This window comes from Pyrgilauda ruficollis, unplaced genomic scaffold (assembly GCF_017590135.1).
Source record: "Pyrgilauda ruficollis isolate IOZ18807 unplaced genomic scaffold, ASM1759013v1 scaffold207, whole genome shotgun sequence".
NCBI lineage: Eukaryota > Metazoa > Chordata > Aves > Passeriformes > Passeridae > Pyrgilauda > Pyrgilauda ruficollis.
Window position 1 is genome coordinate 240,844 of NW_024519985.1, and position 25,043 is coordinate 265,886.

General features: G+C 43.3%; 1 protein-coding gene across 3 annotated transcripts in view; it reads right to left on the reverse strand.

The window, feature by feature from the left end:
• Positions 1-25,043, reverse strand: part of INPP5A (inositol polyphosphate-5-phosphatase A) — a 138,660-nt gene that overhangs the window by 56,099 nt on the left and 57,518 nt on the right. For all 3 annotated transcript variants that reach the window (XM_041467349.1, XM_041467347.1, XM_041467348.1), the window contains exons 6-8: positions 22,442-22,494; positions 18,645-18,764; positions 3,448-3,532 (exon numbers count right to left, since the gene is read on the reverse strand). In XM_041467349.1, coding sequence (XP_041323283.1) covers positions 3,448-3,532; positions 18,645-18,764; positions 22,442-22,494 — 258 coding nt within the window. The remainder of the gene's footprint in view (positions 1-3,447; positions 3,533-18,644; positions 18,765-22,441; positions 22,495-25,043) is intronic.

The following is a 25,043-nucleotide window of genomic DNA, read 5'->3' on the forward strand; positions in this document are numbered from 1 at the left end:
AGACAGTTTTCCAGAAACAGAGAAAGTACCTTTGTCACACATGCAATGATAAATTTGCAGTGTACTTCTGGTAAGTGCAAAGATTACGGTGACCTCTGTTAGCTTTGAAAGGGTAGATCAGAACTTTTGAAAAAATTATAGGAAAGCTGTCTCCTACACAAAGAAACATCACATATTCACATTTCCGTGAAATGCTGTGACAATACTTGTAGTAGAGACACTGCAGAGAAGCTATAGATATAGACTAGAATTCATAGTTGAACCAATATAAAGGTTTGCATCATTTTTAATACGTTGCAAACAATTGCATATGTTATGTGAATAGAGGTGCTGGAAGGTATCTGAAAGCAGTAGGCAAATAATCAGAATGCTGTAACACCCAAAAAAGTCTAGCATGAAAAAAAAAATCAGTAGGCAAAATTTTGAATTTAAACAGCAGGAAGTCCTCAGCCACCTTTGCCAATATGGGATTAAGTGAGTTTACCTGGCTGTCATACAGAAGATTCAGGTCTTACAGCACATCTTAGAGTGACCAAAACCGAGGAAATGTATGCAGTTACTGCCTTACTGAAGACATTTTGTAACTACAAGGGTTATTTTTGCTGGCTGGAGCAGGGTGGTGTCCTCCAAAAGGCTGGACTCTAATGGAAGATTTTCTGGATGTTCTGCAGTGAAGCACTGGCATTCACCTTCCCCAAGGTGAGAGACTGCCCCGTCTTCGGCTGCACATTCCCAGCAGGATGTGCTGGGACCTGGCCCCAGTGATGCTGCCCAGGCAGGTCAGGAACTGGCCAGCAAACACACCTGGAAAATTCACTGCTGCTGCCTCAGCAACAGCACCTGGCACTGCCCATGTGCCAGTAACAACCTCCCCTGGGTGACGCCAGCAACAGGAAAGCAGATTTTCCTAGCAAGGAAATCAATGTGACTTTAAATTAAGGCTCCCATAAGTATTCAATAAATTACACATTAATGGTTTATAGTATATTAATTATGAATGAATATGCACAACATTTTTTGCATCTGATTTAGGACACTGCACATCAGGGTCTGGACTCTACATTCTGAACAGCTCTCAGATTCTCCCTTTAAATAGCTTAATTGGGAAGTTATTTACAAACACACTTTATTCTTTATGTTTGATGTAAGCACAGTCTGCATTTACACAAGTATTGCTTGTAGCATCTCAGTGTTCAAGTGTTCAGCAGCTGTGGTCTCAAGAGGGAATTCAAAAGGTCAGCAAGAAAAGCAGAGATAAATTTAGTAACGTACACAAAGATGACAGGTCAATGGATTAACCCTTACAATTCCCAGTATTAACTCTACTGCTGAATAGTCCAAAGAGTGGTTAATATCCATTTGCATGGGTACACGTTGAAGTACCAGAAGGGACTGGGACAGCCTTTGGAGTGGGAGGTTCCCAGCTGAGCACAGGCTCAGCCTGGGGCTGGCACTGAGTGTTTGGGACAGAAGCACCTCTGCCTGCTCTTGTTCCTGTCCTGCCACTGCCAGCTCTGGGCACAGCCACGGGCACAGCATGTTGAGTCACACCCTTCACAAACTACTTTGTGAGGTGACTTGGGCCTGGATCTTAAACACCATCAGACCATGAAGTCCTATCTAGTACAATTCCCTCTAGAGTGCCCTATAGCTCTGTCCTTCCAAATTATACTTTGGGAACAGATCTGTCCCCTAGGAGCCAGCCCTTACTGCCAGTGCTGTAGGCTGACCATTAACTCCCTCAGCACTGTCCTGGCGCCTGGAGGCAGTCCCAGACACATCAGACAACAGCTTCTTACAGGGGTCTGCTGACAGATTATAAACTACACCAAGTACAAAATACTACAGAACAAACTTACTGTGACTTTAGCTATCCATGTATAAACTGGAAGTTTCTGGATCAACTTCAATTATGCTTAATTAACATTGCAGAATGGCTGGGTGAAGTTCTCATTACTGGGGTATGCTACTTCTCAAAAAAAAAAAAAAAACAACCCAGTAGAAAATCTGTATTATTCTAGTGCTTTGTACACTCACACAGGCTTGCATTGTAGGTAGGAAGAATGAGAAAATGAATTTGATTAATCTTCCAATTACACCTTTTGTGCTCACATGCAGCAACATAAACCAGTAAGGGTAAAACACTCTCAAGACCCCCTTACTGTGCCAGGCTCAGAAACCGATGGGCTCACCCTACTTGCCCTGCAGTTCACCCAGTTTCCATCATTTGAGGTTAGTGACACTGTTTTGTTTGATGGGAATGATTTTGAAACTGACAGATATAAACGTAGAAATCTTAACCTATTGGTACCAAAGCAAACACCCTCTGCAGTTTCAGTCCTGCAGACTGCTAGCAGTATGTGAGTCAGGAAAAACTTGGAGCACCCTCCATCAGTACTGAGTGCAGGAGGTAACTCCTGCAGTGTGACTGACAGGGGTTCTCAGACAGCAACCTCCTCAATAATACCATCACACCACTAGTGAAGAGAAGCAGCTTAACAGTTCTTTGGAGTGATCACCACCAAGTGATCTCTGAACAGTGATGGTAACTACAGCAGCCACAGGGCAGCAGAGCAGGTTTTAACCCTTAACATATGCAGTATGAAGCTGCATATTCTGAATTCGTGACTTGACTTTCATTTCAACTATGCTTTAAGCTTCTTGGCTAACTGACTGCATTACAGAAAGGATTCCAAGAAGAAGTATTTGTTCCATATGAAATGTAACATCAAAATCCAGTTTTTCAATGGATGGACTACTGATCACGTAAGGAAGGAGAACAGCACTGCACCTGAATGGGGGGACGCCAGCCTTTGGCACACAGGACATTTCCCACAGTTAGATTTACAAAATAAAAACTTCTGGCTCAAAAGATACATGCCTACCCTCAAGGACACCGAAAAGACCTTGCAGCACCTCAGAGAATTAAAGTGTGAAATCCATAACATTAAACTGGTTTTCAATCTGGACATTATTTCTGACACCACCTTACCTGGAACTTCAGCATTCAGGTCAAGGTTATCTCAGCTCATAATGAAAAAGGTTTAGTACATTATTTTGTCTTTATGCAAATCTCCTAGTCACCCTTCCACATCAAGATGCTACAGGCACAAAGGTCAGTACTGGTGACTGCCTGCACTTTTGAGTTCTATCACGGGCATTCAGGAAATGCCTCTTGTTTTTCCTCAGAGTAGGAAGGTAATGCAGCACTTCCCCTGTTTGCAGGAAATTACTCTGATTCACTGTGAGCTATAAGGAGATGGCAAAAGTCACAACCACACAATGTTAGTTACTTGTTGGATGTTCCTGTTAGAAGTAGTCTTGGCCAAGTCTGATATCAATATTAACATTACTTTGTCAAGCCACTTTTAGGCTTTCTACAGGGGAAAAAAAAAAGATAAATCAAACCTGGTAAGATCTACAACAGAAGAAAAAGAGAAGTCCTACCTCTACTACTGCTTTGGCATCCAGTCTGAAGTTGAAATCTCCAAACACAAAATATGAAACTTTCTCAAATCGCTGATCAATAATTCTGGAAAAAAATGAAAACAGAACAAACCTGTCATTTGGCTTTACAAACATGCAAGAATATGCAAAGACACACGTTATCTTTTAGCACAGTCTCAGAAATAGTTATTGGAACCATCAAAACTACCAGTTTATACTGGACCAATATATTAACCATATCTTTTCAGTTGATTTTGTTTGTTTAGGCAATTTTATCTACAGCCCCTGTAAAACAGTGCATCTGATTTTCCATGCCTGGCTGACAGAGCAAGCTGGGGAAAGCATATTTGCAGCAGTTCATACAAATCTTGCAGAAGTGGCATTTGGGGACCATGGAAATCTTGATGGTACCATGGAGGTCCTTCCCACCTTGGAAAGTTTAAGGATATTGCTTTGGGCTGGGCAGGTAAGAATTAGGAATGCTGAATTAGCAGTGAGTTCAGAGTACATTTGAGTTTATTTTGAGTTTACTGATACATAAGCAGTGTCACCTGTGTTTTGGGGTACTTTGTGAACCACACAAGAAGTGACAGGGTTGGGCTAGACATCAGTCATCCCATCGGACAGACTGAGCCTCCCTGAGGTTCCCAGAGCAGCCACAGCTCTCTCAAGACAGCTCTCTGTGTTGATCAAGCAGATTTTTGCTGTAGCTAACACCTAACAAGTAATTGCTCCAGCTGTGAAGATTGACTTTTTCTCAAGCCTTTGCTCAGTCCTACCCAGGGAGATACAGCATTACTATCCATCTTTCAAATCTTGTATTATTAAAAACTGTCATATTATTAGCTAATCATTATTAGCAACAGTTGCAAGGTACTCTCAACAATACACAATTTTACAGCTTCTAGAGATCTTGGCATTTAGAAATCCACCAAGTCATGCTTATTTTCAAACCAGGAATCAATAGAATTCATCTCCTATCAGTGGCTGAGGAAGGCAGGAAACACTCAAAACCCAACTGCCACAGGCACAAAGAATTTATAGAAACAAAATGCACAGAACCCCCCTGGGTGTGCAAGGTGAGAGAACGGAGGAATGAATGCAGGCAATACCCTGTGAACATTCTGGAATACATCAACACGTGAGCATTACTGTCAGAAGCCCCAGGTGAGCCTGGGCAGGGCACACATGGACAGGTAAAGCACAATCCAGTGATGCTGGTCGGGAGGCCCTGCTGCCCACCAGCAGGCTATTGTTTCACATGGCTTCACAGTTCTAATGCATCACACCCACTTATTCTCAAAGCTGTAAGGAAAGATGTAACATTGCATCTGTAATGAGATACTGCTTCTCCTCTGAAAACATCTCACAGTTTTCGTCAACAGTAATCTATTACATAAGGAATATTATTCTGTGGAAAAAATTATGTGCATTGGGCCTAAGACACTGATCATTTGAAGAAAATCTCTTGCAAAGACTTATCTGTTTCCGCTATGAAAATCTCCAATCCTCCATTTAGCTGACAGATTATTGCAGGCACTGTTAATAAATACTGCCCACTGTCAGCTCCCAGCGAGCCCTGAGAAAAACCTGTCACTCCTGACCTGCACAAAACATTAGTTTGATTAGTGCCCTCGCGGAAAATTGAAGGAAAATGAGAACTTAAACCATTTACATTGCCACAGTTTGCTAAAAGTTAAACCATTTACATTGCCACAGTTTGCTAACACTATCATTGCAAAACACACAACTCACACATCAGAACAAGACTTTGCTCTGCCAACTGTCCTGATTCAAGGATCAGCTTTGGCTCTGCTCATTGCCATTTATTGCTGACAGAGGAATGACAGACATTTCAGGAATGACATCAAGGTCCACTGAAGGCCTCTAGAAACAAATTTGGATTATGAGAACCATGCCTGTCATTGAATTATGCAAAGACAGATTTTCCAAATAAACAGACTATTCAAAAAATAGTCTGTGAAAATGTCTCCAAACTGATGACTGAACCAGCTGATTAGTCTGCTTCTGATCAATTAATGAAAAGTCAGCCATTTCACAGTCCTGCACATTGCCTGATTTAAATGTGATTTGCATACAAATCAATGCCAGCTCTACAACTGATAGTTTTGTCCAGTTTCTCCCCTAGTAGCTTGTCTTGTCGGACATTTTAGAAAGAGTGTCTTATGATAGATTAAAGTAAGAGTCCAAATGTTACTTCTCCAGAATGATGCTCCAAGTGGCTTCTGACACATCTCTTTTCACAGGTGGTGAAACCAATTCAGGTGTATAAGAAAATTTGCAACAGTGGCACAGCAAAGGATGCACGCATTTATGTACTTACTAAATGATGAGGGGTACCTTACAATGAAAATTCCTTTAAGTGACTCAACTTAATACATGTATGTAACCTAATGTCCTTGCCACTACTTACTATTCATAAATGTAATTTACTATTAGTTCAAGAGTTCCCAAATTTTAGATCTATTTCAGCAGTTTGGAACTATGATAGCTTTGTGCTGAAATGCCTCCTGGTACCTAAAACTGCCCTGAATCAATGGCACAAGAAGCAGTACTTTCAGAGTCAGAGCCCAAGTCTGCAAAGGAGATGGCAATAAAGAAGAGTACAGCAACGTCCCCTCCCCTGGGAACGTGCAGAAAAGCTGCCTGTCACTGAGGGCACTGGGACAGAAATGGGGCACTGCAAGCACAGCCAGTCTGGCCAGGGACACAGGGAAGGTGTTAGGACTGGGGTGAGAGCTAAACAGAAGTCCTCTCTTCCTTGTGTTTCCATGTTCTAAGCCATAAAAATGTACAGATCAACATGTGTACAGGCAACTGAGAATTCTGAAGACAAATTTAAAAAAAAAAGAATGAGTGCTTGCAGAAAAACTAGGAAGGCTTCTAAATCTGTTATTCTCCTTGGCTTTTTGTTTCTAAAAAATATCCTTCCTTTAACTAGGAATCAAATAGTCCCTTAAAACTGCCACCATGAATCACTCAATGAAGTAATAAGTCTGAACCATATAAAATGAAAGCAGCCAGCCCATGTCACCAGTATAAATCCTGTGGTTTTAGTGGGAGGACCCAGTGCCATTTCCTTTAACAACTTTTACCAGCTCGTGCCAAAGGGTTTCAGCACACCTGAAGGCTCTATTCCTGTACAACTTTAGATAGCTTATGACAGAACAGGTGACTCGGTTGCTCGTGAGTGCACAGAAGGCACAGGTACTTCCCTTGCACAGCTCCACACGCCAGCACACGAGTCAGCAACGCCTTTGCTGGCCATGCTGCTGCTTGTGACCTGTGCAAGGCCATCAGGAGGGGACAGGGGCTCAGACTGGACCCAGAACTCAAGTGCAAATGAAACAGAAAACTTTTCCAACAGATGACAGCCAGCCCTTCCTTTCCAGAAAGAGAAGTCTTCATTTCGGAAAGGGTGGGAGAACACATTCACACTCCTCATCCTCTGCTCTTGCTCCAGAAGGAATTGCTTATAGGAAAAGAATTTTTTAACATTTTAAAACATACCGAAGAAAGATCTTTACTTCTGCATGTTTTGGAAATCAATGTAACAAATCGATCAATATAACAAACTGAAAACCAGCTGCACTGGGAAGAAAGCATGCTGCCACCTGGGCTTTCTGCTGCCCCTTGTAAACTTCAGAGCACACAACTACAAACACTACAGATGATTTCTCCTCACCAGTTCCAAAACCACAGAACTTGTAACTGCACAAAGAGTCCTTGATAACAGACTCTTCACACCTGGAACACATTACTTGAATTATTCTGCCAGTTTCAAACACATTATACATTTTTAATTGATGGCACTACACTGGAAGTTTTCTGCACTGAATGGGTTATTGCCTGCTTGAATTCACATCTTGTTGTATTTTGAGAAGTGGCAGACAAGTTGAATGAAAGAGCTGAAGAATGTTTCAGCCATGACAGGAGAGTAAGAGAAGGAAACATTCAAGCAATTGTTACTTTGCTTTGTAAGTGGAGTTCACAGTCCAAGTTATCCCCATGCTGAAATGAAAATTTTGATGAGTGAAATCCATGATTTCTACTTTTTTTAAGGAGTAAACTTGGCGGTCACTGCAAACTAACACTAAATTACAATTTCTTTGCTGCAAAATAAATACGTATAATTCTTATTTTGGTCTAATAACTGCAATTTGGCTCACTGTGGGTATCAGAAGATCTTTACAGGCCCAGAAAGAAGCTCTTGTGTTGCACTGGAGACATCCATGCTCTGCTGTGTCAGTCAGGCTCTGAGCAAGCCTCTTTCCCTCAGCAGAGCCTTTGGCCTGGCAGACCCTGACACACTGTCCTGTGACAAAACCATCTGTTATTCTGGGGGCATCAGGTGAGTTATGAGGAGCCTCTGACCTGCCCAAGCTGTGCTGCTGAACAGCTTCAGCCTGGGCTGACCAGCCTGGCTGGGATGGGAGCGGGCTCGAGGGAGAGGTCATGGCAGGAGCCTGGGTGCCCCGAATTCCTCTGCCACAAGGACAGACCTCTCAGCCTGGGTGGCAGTGCCAGCTATGCTGACTGTGAAGGCTTTTACTCAAAGCCACTTAGGAAATGTCAGATCCCTACCAAGACTAAAACAAGGAAGACAGAGGGGTTCCTCTTCTCAATATTACTGGAAATCTGGTCCTATTTAGTAATTTCAGTTGCTACACATAACGGGGTTCAGTGCAGTCCTAAAGTGAACAATTCTGTGTTATTAGAATCCCTGAAATCCCTTTGCAATATATTTTAAAGTATTCCTTGTAGTAGCTAAAAATAAATTTATTTGATGAAATGCACCTTTTTTATAAATGCTGTATGGGGCACTGCATACATACTTCAAAGCACTGAAATTCAGACAGATAATTATAGAAACAGCTTCCCCTTGCTTTCATACTTTTCCCTCTCCTATACTGTCCCCCCTTCACAGAATGGAGAAGACAAGGAAGCAGTTAAATATCAGCAATTTGGTCATGGAAGAGAGCAGCTGAACATGATTCAGTGTGACAAGAGGCACTGTGATTTGGCTAAACCATTTCTCAGGGCACTTTGTAAGGAGGATCAGCAGCATTATTCCTTTAATAGCCATGTCGAATGCAATAGCCAGCTGGGTTTTGTCCCAGACCAAGGTATCAGCATCAGGTCAGAAGGTAACATTCTGTTTACACGATTATTTCCTAAAGCACTTATCTTCTCCTCGGTGTGAAAGTTGACTTTTCTGTTTGTAAGGAGGCCTAAAGAATTGAGGGAATGGGAAAAATTAGCTACACTGAGCTGGAGCTGAATGGCATTAGGTGGGAGGTCTGAGAAAGGCTGCAGCGACGCTCAGCAGGACACCTTATTAGCCGCGTCATCGCAGTTCATTCAGGCAAGCCATACCAGTGTCACCAGCATTCCCACACAAAGACACAGTTCTTCACACAGTCTATAAACATGCCTCCCTGGCCAATTCATCCTAACTTGACACTGCTGAAAAGAGGGGCTTGAGGGTTTTGGGTTTTTTTTTAAACACAACAATAACAAAACAAAACAAAAACCGTGCAGCTCTGCCAAGCAGGCTGAATGGGGGAGAAGGAGGGACACTGTCACATTTCTTGGGAAGAAACAATCCAAAGGTCAAGCCATATTTTATTCAGTGAGCAAATTTTTCTAATAACTAAATGTATTTAAGATAAATACCAGCTAATATGAGCCACTCCATCCTTCTCATACATCTTCTGGGGTAAGTTACTATCTCTCCACAGCCTATTTATTTCTGTGCATTATCTGCACATGGGAGCTACAGACACAAAAGCTTTTACGAAGGACAGAGAACCAAAGAATGGCTGGAGTTGGAAGGGACCTTAACATATGACTGCCTACATAAAATGTCCTCTCCTAAGTGAAGGGATATGAAGATCACAACCAACACACCTGAGACAAGAGGATCAGCTCATTCCTGGTGTGACCATCATTTCTCAGGACAAACTGCTCACTGTTTGCTGCTGACCTGCGCAGAGCTTGGAGCCACAGGTTCTCAGTGGAGTTGGTGCAGCAGAAGCAGTGCTGGGCTGTGTCCCCACGGGGCTCTGAAAATCCTCTGTCCCACTGGGTGAATGTCCAGAGCACCCGTGGGGCACTCGCTGTGCACAGCGCAGACACCCGGACCCCCGACCCCGCCGTGGCAGGAGTGACTGTGACAAAGGCACCACCAGCTCACCTCCGTGTCCAGGCAGGATCTCACCCAACAGGGAATGCCTAGAGAAGCACGGCCATCCTGTTGGCAGAAGCCAACAGCTGGCTGGGAGGTGGCAGGTGACCTGTGGATAACAAGGTCAAACACACCTTCTTCTCCACGGATCTACAGCGCCAGGGGCTGTAACAGCTCCCGCAGTGACTTCTGCTGGAAAGCTAAGGAACGACAACACTGTCTCCTGCCACAGCCACGTCAAGGAACTGAAGATCAAGAGGATGGAAATAGGTTTTGGCTTACACCAACCCAGACCATTCCGATTTCTGCTGCTCCTAACTGCATTGCTCTCTCTTTTTAAAAGTTTTCTCCAGAGATCAGCTCAAACATCTGCACCTTGAGAACCGATCCCCTCCAGCAGAGGTTTCAGAGACAGTTTTGAAAGAGAACCCTGTCTTCTCCTGTGTACCACTGCCCTTCTCTTGTGCAGCTCTGACAGTGCTCAGCTTGCACACTTTTGCAATTTCAAATACACATTTGGAGACAAATTCCAGAAAAATCCTCATCAATTCTGAGTACAAGTTACCTGCTGACTGACAGTTTAAGTGTGCCTCAAAAGCCACAAGGGAAGTGCCTTCATTGGCATGCCCAAGGTGGTGTAGTGCTGTCATTAAAAAGATAAAGTTTATAACATTTTTGTGCCTTGTTCTTTCTGATATAATGGCTAAAACCTATTAATAACACCAAAATATCTCAAAAGGTCAAGCACCATACAGCAAGATGAAGGGAATTGTCAAGAAGCTTAGGCAATCATCTTAGCACTCAAGACATTTGCCAGGGCTGTTTAACTAATATGTGATGTTCACTTTTAATTTCAATATAGTGCCATTTGGGCAAAAATGTTGTATTTTTTAATTAATTACAATGTCAGCAGCTATTAAGATTAAAAGAAAGACCACATCAATAATAAATACTTAATCCAAAGAAAGGATTACAAGAAGAGCAATAAAAATCAATTTTTAGAGCTGGAAAATTGTGACTTTTTCCTCACTTGACTGGTATTTTCATTATATTGACAAACCCATGATCTTACCTGACACTGACATTCGCCTAATGAAATAGCAGCCCTGGATAATGATGTAAGGACTTGTCAATTCTGCTACAGGACAGCACAGCACTACAACACTGGCGTTACCATACAAAGAAATTTTCATGCTCTTCAGCTGATACAAGAGAAAACTACAAGAAACCAGAGAAATGGGATCTTTGCTTTATCATGGAATATTAACATTCTTCCACATAGTTTCTGAGCTCTTCAGTGCTGGTGGCACTTGGTGCTCAGCAGACAGCAGGTAACTGCCCAGTCTTTCTGCATGAAGCCCAAGACATCCCAATTCTTGCTTTTTGCTCCGCAGGGCTCAAATGTGGGGAGCAAAGCCAAAATCCTGCGGTCACTCAGTGTCAAAAGCACAAACAGTGAGACAGAAATAACAGGATAAGTGGCAACAGGATACTGATCCATTGTTAAGCTGACAAAAGTATTTTTGGTGACATGTTTAGAGCAACTCAGACTAAAGACACTCTCTGTCCTAAACATCCCATTGATAGGAATGGCAGTGCGATGGTTAAGGAATTTTGCCAGATTTGGGTCTTGTCAGACCTACAACAAACATCTGTTCCAGCTCCATCTCCTCTGATGGCTGTAGGGCAGCAGGGGCCATGTCATCCACAGCGAGCTGCCAGGGATGGGCACCTGCAGGCTCCACCTCGGGACTGGGTAACAGCTGGGCTCAGGGCAACTGTGAATTTAAAATAAACCCAAATGTTTCTAGAAAAGGGCAATGCAAATGGCTCAGACTCAGAGAGAATTCACTAACAAAGGACTAAACAATGCTCGATGCTGAGAACAGCTCATGAGCAACCAATTTTACATTATCCCTTTGAAGATCACACTGCAGTGGAGCACCAGGAGCTAAGAGAGGGAACAAAAAAGGGGTGAGGACAGAAACGTTTGAAGTGCTAAAGAAAAGGGAACAACCCTCTTTCCAAAGAGCAGGGTGATCAAGAAAGTTAAGACTGTCAACATTAGGTTTGAACAATGAAAATTCTAGTGGATGTAACAGCAGCAGGACCCATTTCCTTGTCGGGGTGAGAAACTGACTCATCTTGGTTGCACCATAAATCCAGCACTGATGAAATGAAGATAAAGAAGCTCTGCAACAGTTAAGGCAGCCACATCAACTGGCCTATCCAGCCCTGAACAGGGTCTGCCCAGCCAGCTACACCCTCTGCAGCTCCTGCACAGGCAGAGCAGTGGCTGGAAGTGCTGTCCCTCCCATCTTGGTATTCTCCTGTTAGGGATGATCCGAATCTTTCCAGGACATGGAACACAGGATGCAGAGCTCACAACCTCCTCCCACAGTGCTCCCACCTCATGGGAGTCAAAATCTCCAAGGTGGTTACTTGGACTGGTGCCCACAGGCTCCAATGGGAGCAGAATGGTTGAAAGAGCCTCATTCTCCATTTTATCAGCTCACAGCCAGTGTTGTAAATAAAATCACAATAGCAATTTATTTTCATTTCTCTGCAAATGAATAAGAATTGGATCAACAGCCCATATAGATTCTCCTTAATTGAATCACAGCTATTCTAGAAGATATGGCCATAGGATAGGAGATTTGAAAAGGCAAAGACCACAATGGATGCTGATGTCAGTGTCACCTTTAGCTGGACACTAATGACTTATCTTCTTCCAGCTCCGGGCTCTCTAAGGAACAAATTACAGTAAAGAGAGAAATATAACTCAATGAGAATGTGCAGAGTGTGTCACATTCTCATAGAAAGCCACTTTCTGCGCAAAATCAAGCAGGCAACAAGTTACTTGCAGAAATTTCTTTTTTAAGAGGCATTCTCTTTTCTTGCATCCCATGTTTAATTACACACGCACTCCTGGGAGAGGGACTGTTGCAGCAAACCCAACCCTGCCTGTGCTTACAGCACTTACTTTCTACTAGAAAGACTCAGCAGCCAACAGTGCAGCTCCAGGGGATCCTGTTCATGGAAAACAGGTAAAAAGGAGTAAAGCCCTTAGGGAAGATGAGGTGGAGGCTCCGAGTGCCATGATCCACAGCCACACTGCCGGACAGGGACTGCGTGGGCTAACAACTGATCAAAACCTCTCCAGGAATCCTCAGAGCTTTAACTGCAGCATTTCTGCTGAAAGAGCCACAATTCTGTTCACACTGGCCAGGTACAGCAAAAACTGGCTTGGTGCATCTACTCCACTTTTACTTCAAATGGCACCTTTCTCTATGTATCTTCAGATACCTTCAAGTATCTAAAGTTCTGGATTTCGGATCTCCACTTCCAAACCTGGTATTGTTCACACAGATTTATCACAAGAGAAACATCAGATATTTACCATCTGAACAATGAATACTGAAAATTTATTATAACCTGTTCAGTTTATAATGCAAAAGAAAGATGGGGGGAAAAAAGGAGCTCCAAATGCTGAAAACAACAGAATAAGGGCAAAATTACTGATTATGATGACCAAAAATTGTCATTCACTTAATATGAAGCTGCAATTATTGTGTCCTTCAAATTACACTAGTGTATGCTTTCCATCACAATGCATACCAGTACAAAAATATTTTCCTGCTAAAAATACAATCTAAGTAAAACTCACAATAGGACTGTGCAGAGAGGAAGGACACACGAGTTGAATTTTTGACAATTGCATCAAAGACGCCAAAGCTCAAGCCAGCAGAAAAGCAAGGAGCAAGGAAAAGTGACTTTGGCTGTATTTGACAGGCTGAAAGTAACAAGACAATTTTGCTGGATTTACTCTTTAAAGAGCATATTATCCAAACACGCTAATTTTGAGAGCACTTAACCTTCCTTTAAGGGGGAGAATGACTGAATATTAATGAGATGAGCTTCGGGTGTTTAATGAAAAGCTGTCGATTTGAATGTGATCCAGGGGTTTAAACCTTTGTTAGAAAACATTTGGCTGGAAGGTTTATTTGCCCTGAGAGTGCTTTCTATCTGCATACACAGAAATTTCACTATGCATTTGAAGGCTCATGTTAAAATCACTGTGGCAAAAAACAAATAAAGTAAAAACAAAACCAAACCAAAACAAAAAAATCCCAAGCCCTCCTAAAGCGAGCTGCTTTGAGGATCTTCCCAAATGACCCAGATCTTTAGAGCAAAGTTTTCCTTTGCCTAGAAACTAAGTGGCTTTTCTTTTGCTCATTCAGCTGCTAGTTCTGGGAAAAGCCCAAAGAGAAACATTTAGATTGGAGGGGTCTTTGAGAAGAGGTGACAGTTGACTGATGAGCATCCATAAAATGACAAAGAATAGTTGTGTGGAGCCGGTGCATCACATCGCCTCTCCCTGGGAAACTAATTGCTCTGAATTGTTAATAGTAACATTATTTTTCTGGCAATCATTTCTTTTCAATACTCAAAATCAGCATGAAACAGCTCCTTTGACCGGACATAAAAGTTAAATGTCCCAATGTTGATCAAATTAACTTCAGCTATGTGACAATGGACTATATTTGTGAGAAAATAATGAAGGGCACAAAGGGAAGCTTTATGCTAAGATTTCACAGTTGTAATGTAAAAATGTTTCTGTTGAACTAGGCCAGGGAACATTTCAATAGGAAAACAGAAGAGCACTGTCACTTTCATTAAAAAAAACCACACTCATTTTATGGATCTCAATGCTCGAGATAATTTCAGGAAGTTTAGATGGCTGGCACACCAGAGCCAGAGATCAGGCTAACACCTCACGTCCTGTCCTTCCCAAACTCTCCTTCCCACTCTTGCAGGGCCCCATCCTGCAGCTTTTTCCTCATTCCCCAGCCTGGCTATTGCATTCATACACTTTTCCCCATCAAGTGGCTACAGAACATGACTAATATGCCAATATGGTTAATTAATATGAAATATGCACAAGCATTAGTTACAATGGATGCATGAAAAATGAAACCAAAATGTAAACTATTTTCCTCTCTTACTCTCATGTATAGCATACACCCTCCAACTTCAGAAAATACCAAAAAAAAAAAAAGTATCATGCAAATAGGGCTAACTGTACATGGGAGTTATCCAAAATGGGCTTTGAAGAATTTTTTCCCCCCCACAAAATATAAAGCAGATGTTCTTATCTCATTTTAAAGCAAATTCAGTTTTGACTGTAGCCCTGTGTCTACCTGGAACAATGTAACTGACTTGTGGGGGCTCGGTTTGGGTTTACACTGGTGCTGACAGAGACTCATTACACACCTCAGTTTTCTACATACACACTGTATATGTATTTGTAAAGGTACAAGCAAATATTTGTTCAACAACAGTGTGATTCCAATCCTCTTGGTCTTTAAAGCAACAATCTGACACCACATCTTCTCCCTTGCTAAATGGCAAATATTAAATGCAATCTGGCCCAGCACATACCAGTGAACTGCCTTCAAAAGTGTTCTTTCTATTTAACTAATTTTAATGCTATTAAAGCTAAATTATTTCAGGATTAACTTTATTAAAGCAGAAGCTTTATTAAAGCTAGAAGAATAAACCCTTCTACTCCTCAAACATGTTATAAGGATTACTAACAGATTTTCCCAGGAGAAAGCTTTTAGCACAACTTTGTATCATTCCCCCAGTGCTTTTTCCTCGGTTTTCCCCCAACCTCCCCCTGCTCACCAACGCTGTGATGTTGCACAGCTTTTTTCTGATGCGTTAAAACTTTGTGGCTAAAATAACTTTTAGATAGCAACTTCCCTGGCAATTTGAACAGTTAAACGGATCCATTTTAGCTTTATTTCCAACCCTCTTCTGGTTTGCATCCCAAACTCCTGTGGTAGCTGCTGCCCAGATAAAAGGCTGTACATAACTCATGTTTATGAAGATGCAGCGTGAACACAACTGAGCTTTCACTGACTCCCACAGTGACCTAAATCAACTGTGAGAAGGTGTTTCTGTTTCATTCAGTGAAGGTTTAGCTCAATAAACTGTTTTCCTTCTCAGCATTGTTCATTGGGTTTGAACTGCATCGCTGTTAAATGCTCTTTAGCAGTTTAAAGGCTTTAAAGGAAAAGACTTATCAGTCTCTGTTTTTAACAGCACTAAATCTGCATTATTAGTTCATGCAGATAAGGGGATTTGAAAGCTCAGCTTGAAACCTCTCTCTTTCTGTATTTATCTGACACTGCATAGTTCCAGTAGCTCAGCTGGAAATGTAGATCTATGAAGCTTTAAAGAGAGATTAAAGCCAAGAAAAGAAGCACTTTTCCCCCTATAGCTGCTCTCACTTTCCCTTTTCCTGCTGTCTGAGGGAGTGCTGGGGGACAATGGCCAAAGATGGTTCCCAAAGCCCCTGAATGGGGACACTGTTGGTGGCAGCATTCATTCAAAGTAAGCTTCAGTGTATTGTCCTCCCCAATCAGCAGATCAGAATAGAGTGCGCTGGTGGCTGCCAAAAGGTTAGTCCTGCCGATGAAAGGGGCTTCCCATTATTCACTGGCTACAGAACTCCCCCTTTGTGCCCGCCAGCCCCTCACCGCACTGTGGAGGTCCGGATCTGCGGCTGGCTGCTCCCTCAAAATGAACAATTCATGCACGGCGAGCTGGCTGTGCCACTGTGCAACCCGAAATCCAAGGGCTCCTTTTCTAAGGACAGCGGAGTTGGGGCAGTTTTTGGCAGTGTCACATTTTAATGATACACCATCGTGACATCCCTGACCCACAGCTGACACTAATACTACAGTCTTGTTACCTTACCCTTGCCAGGGCATCGTGGGAGGTCCAAAGCCAAAATTAGCTAATGAAGCACACTGTATGCGGCAAACAAGTGTGCAATAAATAATGCAAAAGGTTTGCACAGGTTGCCCTCATGCAAAGCGTTAGAAAAGGAAAAGAGACCAATGGAGCCAAGCAAAAATGAAAAAAAACCCATACTGCTCTATGCAACAGAACCCAAGAATATGCACCCAGACTCCACTGAGATCCTAATCCTCCTGAGTCCCTGTTCTCTAAATCAGGGATCTTTTATACATATGCTATCTATGCAAACCTTCCAATTGCCTCCAGCACTTTCAAGTGGTTTGAGCAGGTTTTGCAAGTGCTACAAGAGGAAGGCAATATTGGCTTTTTCCTGTTCACCCCTGGGTCAACCCAAAGGTGATGGTAAATTCCTGTTTGGAGAAATTCCTGCTTAGCCCCCTGCTGGGGGAAAGGCAGTCTCTATTATCCCACCTACCCACCCTTACAGGACAGAAAACCCACAGAAAGGCATTTACATGCCACTGCAACATTTCAAATCCTTTTCAGTGAAAAGCTACACAGGGAAAAACGGCAACGAGGTATTTCCCAACACATACACTGCTTTGTTCAGGAGTGTCTGTAATTTCCAGGCTGCTGCCAGAGAGAGCCAGAAGAGCAGACAGCTCTTGTGGACAGGGATGCCCTATGCCTCTGCCGTGCACAGGGAGGCTGCAGAGGAGCAGCAGGCTGCTTTGGGCAGTGGATGCCCACGGAGCCAGGCATGTGCTCCCCTCCCCTCAGCCAGCAAGGGCTTGGCCCTGGCCAGTGGAGTGGCCTCAGCCAAAAGGCTGCGTGGGGCAGCAGGATGGGGCTCAGCACACCTGGCTGGCCTGGGACCCCCATTCCTCGCCCTGGGGAAGGACAGAGGTGACCCTGACCAGGTGACACTGGCCAGGGAACAGCAGCAGTGGTCCCAAGCTCATTGGGGGTCCTGGTAAAAAGTCCTCTGAACGCAGCACCCTGGCTCACGGCCAGGGGCTGCTGGACAGCAGGGCTCAGGGCAGGAGCAGTGCACAAAGTGCTCTGGTTCTGTATTCCTCCCAGGCTCAGCAGTTTGTTTTAAGCTCCCCATCATGCCGTGGATTGCAGCGTGTGCCACAGCTGCTCTGAAAGGACACGTTAAAGCTCTGTTTCTCAGGCAAACATGAAGCTGGCTGGCACCTCCTAAGAGAAATACCTGTTTACTCTGCCAACACACCAATGCCCACACAGAAACATTCTTTTCTTACTCAAGAGAAAGCGGTCTTCTTCCTGACTTTAAAATTAGGGCAGCTGTAAATTTCTGGGTATTTTTGGGACTCTTCTGTATTGTACCACTCACCAGATGAACCAGCTCTGTAACAGCACTGGTACCCACAGAGCTGCTAACACCAGCGGTGACTATACACAAATGCTGCGCTGCTGCAGAGATGAGCTGCCTGCTACACCCAGCTGGCCTGGGGATTAAAGCACACCAGCTCTGTGTGGAGGGACTCACAAGGAGAGGCTGAAAGACCTCGGTTTGTTCAGGTTGCAGAAAACTTGTCTACATGAGGACTGTTGCTGGCTTTGCCTGTTTGGTAGTTACAGAGAGGAAAAAGCCAGATTTTGCTCAGCAATGCACACCAAAAGATCCAGGTGATGGACACAAATCACTTTGAGGAAAATTCTGGCTGGATAATAGGGACAGAAAGTTTCACAGTGAGGGTAGTCAAACACAGCAATGTGTGGCCCAGAGGAGCTATAAACCACCATGCTGGAGCTGCTCAAAGCTCAGCTGGACAAGCTGTTGAAGCCAGCCCTGCTCTGAACAGGGGGATGAATAAGGGACTTCCAGAGGTTGCTTCCAACTGGAATTATTCTGTTACTCTGTAACTGAAGATGCACTTGAATGCACTTCATTAGAGCTCACATAGTCTAAAAATAAGCTAATCTACCTAACATTTGGAAACTAAGTGTGGTACCTACTCTGCAATTCTGGTGAGCTCAGAGTGGTTCCCTGAGATCAGTTATTTGGCTTTAAAGAATAAGTGTCATGAAGTGATCTGTAACCAGCACTGTCTAGAAAACTCTGGCAAGCAGTAACCACTTTCAGGTGACAGAATAAAACCCTCTGCATTTCTGAGTGTGCCATTTGAAACATCCTTCATTCGCTGCTTATGAACACAGAGATTGAAAGAGGCCAGGAAAGGCTAATACATACCTATCAAGTACATAGCCAAGAGCCTTATGCCGTATTCCTGAGTAAACCGATGGGCTTGTTTCCCAAGCAATTAAATTGGAAGCATCATGGAAAAGATGAATGTTTACCAAGTCAAAGGCACTATGACAAAAAAAGGAAAAAAATAAAATGATTCAGGATAAAAGAAAAAAAACCATTTGTTGCATCAGCAAAGCATTCAACACAGCACTTACTGTATTCACTCTTAGGTTACTTTAATATTTACTCACAAGAACTGTGCAGATTAAGCTATCATAATCAGAAAATTGTCAGACTGCCATCAAGCTTACAGCTCACCCACAGGTAAGACTCCATCAAGTCTTTTGCATAAAGGATGTATAACATGAAAATGAAAAGCTATTTGCCAGTTACAATTCTGGAAATCAGGCAGTACCCTTTCACTAAAATATTTTTAAAACAAAGTTCAATGTGTAAACAAACAACTTCCAGTTTCAAAGCTGCAAGTTTCAAAGCTACTAAGTGTCAAGTAGAACTGTGGCTTTGCAATAAACAACACGAAAATCTACTGAGAGGAGAATGTTACTGACATTAAGGACTAAATCACATCACTGTGACTCCTTATCTGTCCCTGTGCAGAGAATGCTGAGACAGCAGCAGTCAATACACACAGCACTTCCAGCTGGGAAGAGGACACCTGCTGCTTCTCTCGGTCCATGCCTGTGAGGCCACAGAACACAGATTTGTCCAGGGCAGCAGAGCCCCCTGAGCCTGCCTGCAGCCGGCCAGCGAGTGCATGGACAGGCTCTGGCTGAGACAGACACCAAGCAGAAACCCCAGGCCATGCTCAGGGAGGTTTCCCAGACCATGGCAGAGCTGGGAATGGACCTGGACACAGCAATAATGGCAGTGAGAACAGTGAGAGCACGGTCAGACACACAGGACACGCAGCACAAAGGGCTCTGCCAGAGATCCTGGTGAAAATCTCTGGCTCCAGGGAGCAGCACATCCTGTCCAGTGAACCCACACTGATGGAGAGCAGGCCCACTAACCTTCTTATAAAGAGGTAATGATCACAGAACTATGAAATGTGACAGCTTGAGACATCCAGTCCTGTCTGTCTGAAGGACAAACAGAAAGAATCCCTGTAGGACAGGGAGGGTCCCACGCCACCAGCTCACCCGATGTATAAAGCTACCTATAACCCACCCCCAAGTGTCTAAAACATACTTGCTCTTAAAATTTACTGAGAAAGCACTTTCCACCTGCAACTTCCTTGTCCTTAAACTCAGATTTTCATCAGATTACCTATTTTCCTGCAAATTAAACTGCTTTCTGCCCCTTCTGCAGGGCTGACAGCAGCCAGTTTCCCTGCTGTGGTCAGCCCAGTTTCTCACTCCCCACCCAAACCCTTCCACCACTCCTGACTCCTCTTTCCAGCATGCCTAGAGCACAGCACTCAAAGCCAAACAGAACACTCTATCACAGGCCTTGGCAGCACTCAATTACTGTGCCTTCTCCCTTCGTGTCCTTCACAGCATCTACCTATTAACACATCTCAGTAAGATAATAATGATCCATATTCAATTCCTTCTCCCTTGATCCTTTTCTACAGCAGGGGTAATGAGTCAGTTATTCCCAAAATAGTATTGGTGCTTTAAAATTCTCCTCTTGAAGTGCAATGCTCTGCATTTCCCTGACTGTCATCTTCCAATACTACTTCCTCGAGAATATCAAAATGATTCTGGTTGCTGATTCTGACCACTGATACACTTGCAAACATTCCCAAGCTTGGTGCCCTACCTAAATTCTCTACTCCATTCTCCCTAGCAAATATGAACTACATATGTAAACTATATTTAAGACTGTTGTCTTATATATAGACTATATGTAATGCATTCAGTGCACTATCTTGCACCTCCTAAAATACTGAGAACTATTGGAATAGAAACAAACACCTTCACCTTATAGTCAAGATACTAAAAAAACCCCACAAAATCAAAGTGCATGAATTATGTAGTTCTCTCTCGTTTTTGCATAATGTGAAAACTCATGAGTGCCCCAAGGATTCTTTAGTTCTTTGTCCACACTAAAGGTAAGTTAATGAAGAATAATGGATTTGAAATATCTGGATTCACAGAGAAACTCAACTGGGGCAGACCACTGATCACAGAGCAAGAAAAAGGACAGTTCTCTGAAGTCTGTTAAGGTCACTTTTCTCGTTTTTTGGGAGGCCCTTGTTTTTGGCATGAGATACATTCTGTAACAATACGTTCCTGGGTAGGGAAAATGAATAGTTCCCTTCAAGGACTCACACAGAAGTACTAACAACAAGTGCCTGGGCTCTATTTTTATTGACTTATTAGAATGTAGAAATGCATTGATCAAAAGTCATGATTTATAGAATTTTGATTCTATAAATCTATATGATTTATAGAATTGGTTTTCATGATTATGGGCAGAACTTTGTTCATATGCAGAGACTGGGTGCAAACATTCATCACACCCTGAAAAGTCACATTATGCACTCAGACCTCCTTAGTGTATTTTATAACCCCCTGCATTTCCCGTAGCATTTCACTTTCATTCTTCAGAAATTATACATAGCAACTCGCCCCTTCAATTTCCCATTAGAAACATCTGAGACCTTGCTAGATCATGTGGGTCATAATTGCAAATTTCTCCAGACAGAACTACCACCATGGCTCAGCTCACTACAGACTAGGAGAAGCTGTGAGCTTCCTGATCCTCACTGCCCAACACAGCCTTGACAGACACTCACCCAAACATCCCCTACAGCCAAGCACTGTCCTTTTTTAATACCCCCCACAAGAAAACATTACATTTAAATTCGTCTCTGAAAGAACCATTTTTTCTTGGAAAGGCCTAAAAATAAATTAATGCTGTTTTTTCAGCAGAGAGGAAATCCCAGAGGACAGAAGAGACAGACCTAGGGAAGTCATGATGCAAGAGCTAAATCCAGAATAGAATCTGATGTTAACACCCACTTCTGCAATTATCTAGTGCTGGAATCACACCCTACGCAGAAAGAGCTGGAAAAACTAACATTAACCTACATTATCATGCAACTGCCTGCCCAATTTGTGGCTCAGAAGTCCATAAAGGGAATAAACCTGGTTCCTTTTCTGTTTTCACAGACTGCCTAATTAAATAAACATGCTTATGCCAACAAAGCCAGAACACTGTTCAGTACTCACAAGTCAGCCTATGTGAACATTCATGAGATTTCAAAATCAAGCTTTCAATTGTAAGGCGTGAAACAGCCACATGAGGAAGGGAAAAGTGTTGAATGCTCATGTACATGTACCTGACTATAATAGAAAAAAGCAGTGAAGACCAAAGCTGTGACTACATGGGAAAAAAGCAAGGCCAGATTTCCAGGTGGGCTTAGAGAAATCTGAAGGAGTGCCCACAGAACAAGCTCTTTTTGCAGAAGCCAGAGTTGAGGGCTGCACACAGCCAGGCTGTGCCTGAGCCAGTGAGATGCTGCAAGCCCCAGCAGCAGCAGTGGTGGCAGCAGCAGGGCAAGGTGCCAGCTCCAGCTGTGCCTGACCCCCGTGCCCTGCCCATGGGCACCAGCTGTCCCTAAGCCAGAGTCTCTGCCTGCACAGGGTCACACCAACACCTGCTTATGCACCATCACCATCTACTGAGCACTGCTCAACAGGCAGGAAAGCAGTGTGGAACCCACCTGCTCCACGAACGGACCAATCTACACAAGAACATACCTTCTTGAAATAGTTGTTAACAAACGTACATAAAACAAATGTAATCAGAAACAACTTTAAGATGCAACTTACCAATCAGTAATACACCACCTGGTTCGAATGAAACCTTTTCTGGACCACTTGCACTGAAAAATAAGTGAATAAGAACCGGTCACCTTAGGTAAAGAATACTGTGAAAGTGAAATGCAAAGAACAAAATGAAGCAGAGCTCATCCATACATTATAACCAAGAAGCACTGAACACAAACTGAGGTACCTTTAAAACAGATATTGTGTCTTTTATACATCCTGGAATTAATTATATTTTTGATCCTGCAGCAGTTACAAACTTGCGTGTAAAATTAACAAAAGTCCTGGCAGTTGTTTCCAGATGAAAGGTAACCAAATAAGAAAGCTTTCCAGCTATATTTATGGCTAGCTTAAACCAGCAAATTATTATTGCCTATGCACAAATGTTGTCTTTGTAATTTTACCTGAACTGTAAAATGTCATCAGAGATTTACATCAAATTAAAATGAATGAGATATGCTAGAAAGCGATTTCTCTTGTTGAGCCCAGCCACCAATATTTTTGTAGAAGTTAAGAATTTCAATAGTGGTAAAAGATTCCGTTCATCAGAACTGCAGCATCAGCGAGAGAGCCCCAATTCAGCTCGGGCCCATACCTGTCACTCACATACAAGAAGGGGATTTTCAGCACCACTTCCAATTTCCAGCACCACTTCCACAATCTACAACCTCCCATAAAAAGACATGATTCTGCATCCTATTTATTCCTTGTTAACAATGCATGTGTGTCTGGGCTGGTGTGCTCTGGGAATGAATATTGCACCACACAGGCCTAAATAATGGTGCCAAAAGACTGATTCCTTACTCTGAATAAACTGTCAGTCCAGCAGAGCATCCCCAGCCAGAGGTACCACTCCCCCAGCCCTCTCCTGAGGCACTGGCCAGGTGTATTTATTCTCCTCTCTGAAAGCAGACAGTTCTCAGTCCTAAACACTGCTGAGGCAGTGAAGGGCCTCAACAAACCAAACCAGGCCGACCTAGAATGGATCACAGAATCACAGACTGGCCTGGGTTGGAAGGGACCTTCACCTTTTCCAGCTTCCCTGCTGTGGTCAGGGACACCTTCCAGTAGACAATGTTGCTCCAAGCCCTGTCCAACCTAGTCTGCATCTTCTGACCACCCCTCAGGGAAAAGGGACCCATCTCCCTCCCCCTCTCCTTAGGCACAAGCACAGTGACTGCAGCCAAGAACAACCAGAAACAACACCATAATAATTATATTTCAAATAATAATCTACTTTGTTGCAAAATTTGTTTAACAGTGAAAAATTATCCTCTTCTGCAGGTCCAGCAACCACTCAGGGGATGGCTGGCTGGAAAGCAAACACTCTAATCCTTCCTAACAGGATCCACAGCTGGATCACAAATCCCAGAATCCTGTAATCCACAATCTCTTCTGTGATGCTCGTGAGGGCACAGTTACAAGTAGAGATGTCAACACTTACTCAAAAGGAAACTAATGAAAAAAAATTAAATGCTAAAAGCATTCAAAATTGGCTCAAATTTCATCTTGATTTTAAAATGAAGCTTTGTCATTTCCTTCTTAAAAATAACTACACAGAACTTAAAATCAAGTACTCCAAGCCTACGATGTGGTCCAAGATAATGTTTTCAGTCAGGCTGCCATTTCTCATTTGCTCTTTTCCTCTCTGGCAAAATGGCAAAGGTACTTCAAAAGATGCAACACCAAAAGAGGCCCAACCAGATCATCTTGCTTAAGAGTCATATTCAGCTGGGTTTTGAGCATCTCCAAGAACAGCCATTCCACAACCTGTCTGGGCCCATCTCCTGCTGTTTAATCTCACGGTGAAAGCTTTTTCCAGATTAAATCAGATTTTCCCTTGCTGCAACTGCTGCCCCTCGTCCTGCTCCTGCACAGCCCCAGGGGCAGCCATGCTCTGAGCCTGTCCCTCCCTCTCCTGGGGCACAGACAGGCTCTCTGCTGTGTCCTGCCACAGCTCTGCTCCAGCCCCACAACTGCAGCTCTCACAGCTTGCTGTCAGAAGTCCTCACCCAAAAAAATACAGTTTTTAAAATCACAATTTGAAAACTGATAGTTACATTCTGCCAGCTTTTCCTTTGTGAATAGAGTCCCTGAGGAGATTGTGCTGACCTTTTAAAACCCCCCAGAACCACCACCTACATAAATAACCTCTGCTACATCAGGGGAAAGGACCTCCAGGCAGCATTAACATGAAGAGAGAGGTTAGAGAGGGCTAATGTCAAAAAGCACTGTGAGCAATAAGTAATGCACACAAACCATGATTGATAATGACCAGCACAGAGCCTTAATTCATCTTTTCTCCATCATTTTACTGAGGGGGACCATATCAAATTAAATAGTGACCCAGAAATGGTTTATTCAACCATACAAAGCAGGGCATGAAGGAAAGACATATTAAAGTGGTGATGACTGCAGTGTAATTGCAGCTCCTTAAAGGAACACCACAGCTCAGAGGGAAACCTGAATCAGGAATCAGCCAAATGCTGGCAGCAAGAGCAACCAAGGTACTGAGCAATACCCAGCACTGAGCAGGCTTCCCTGCCCTGGTGAGAGCCCCTCCTTCTCAGAGCCCGACACAGGAGCCCACGTCCCCCGTGCTCAC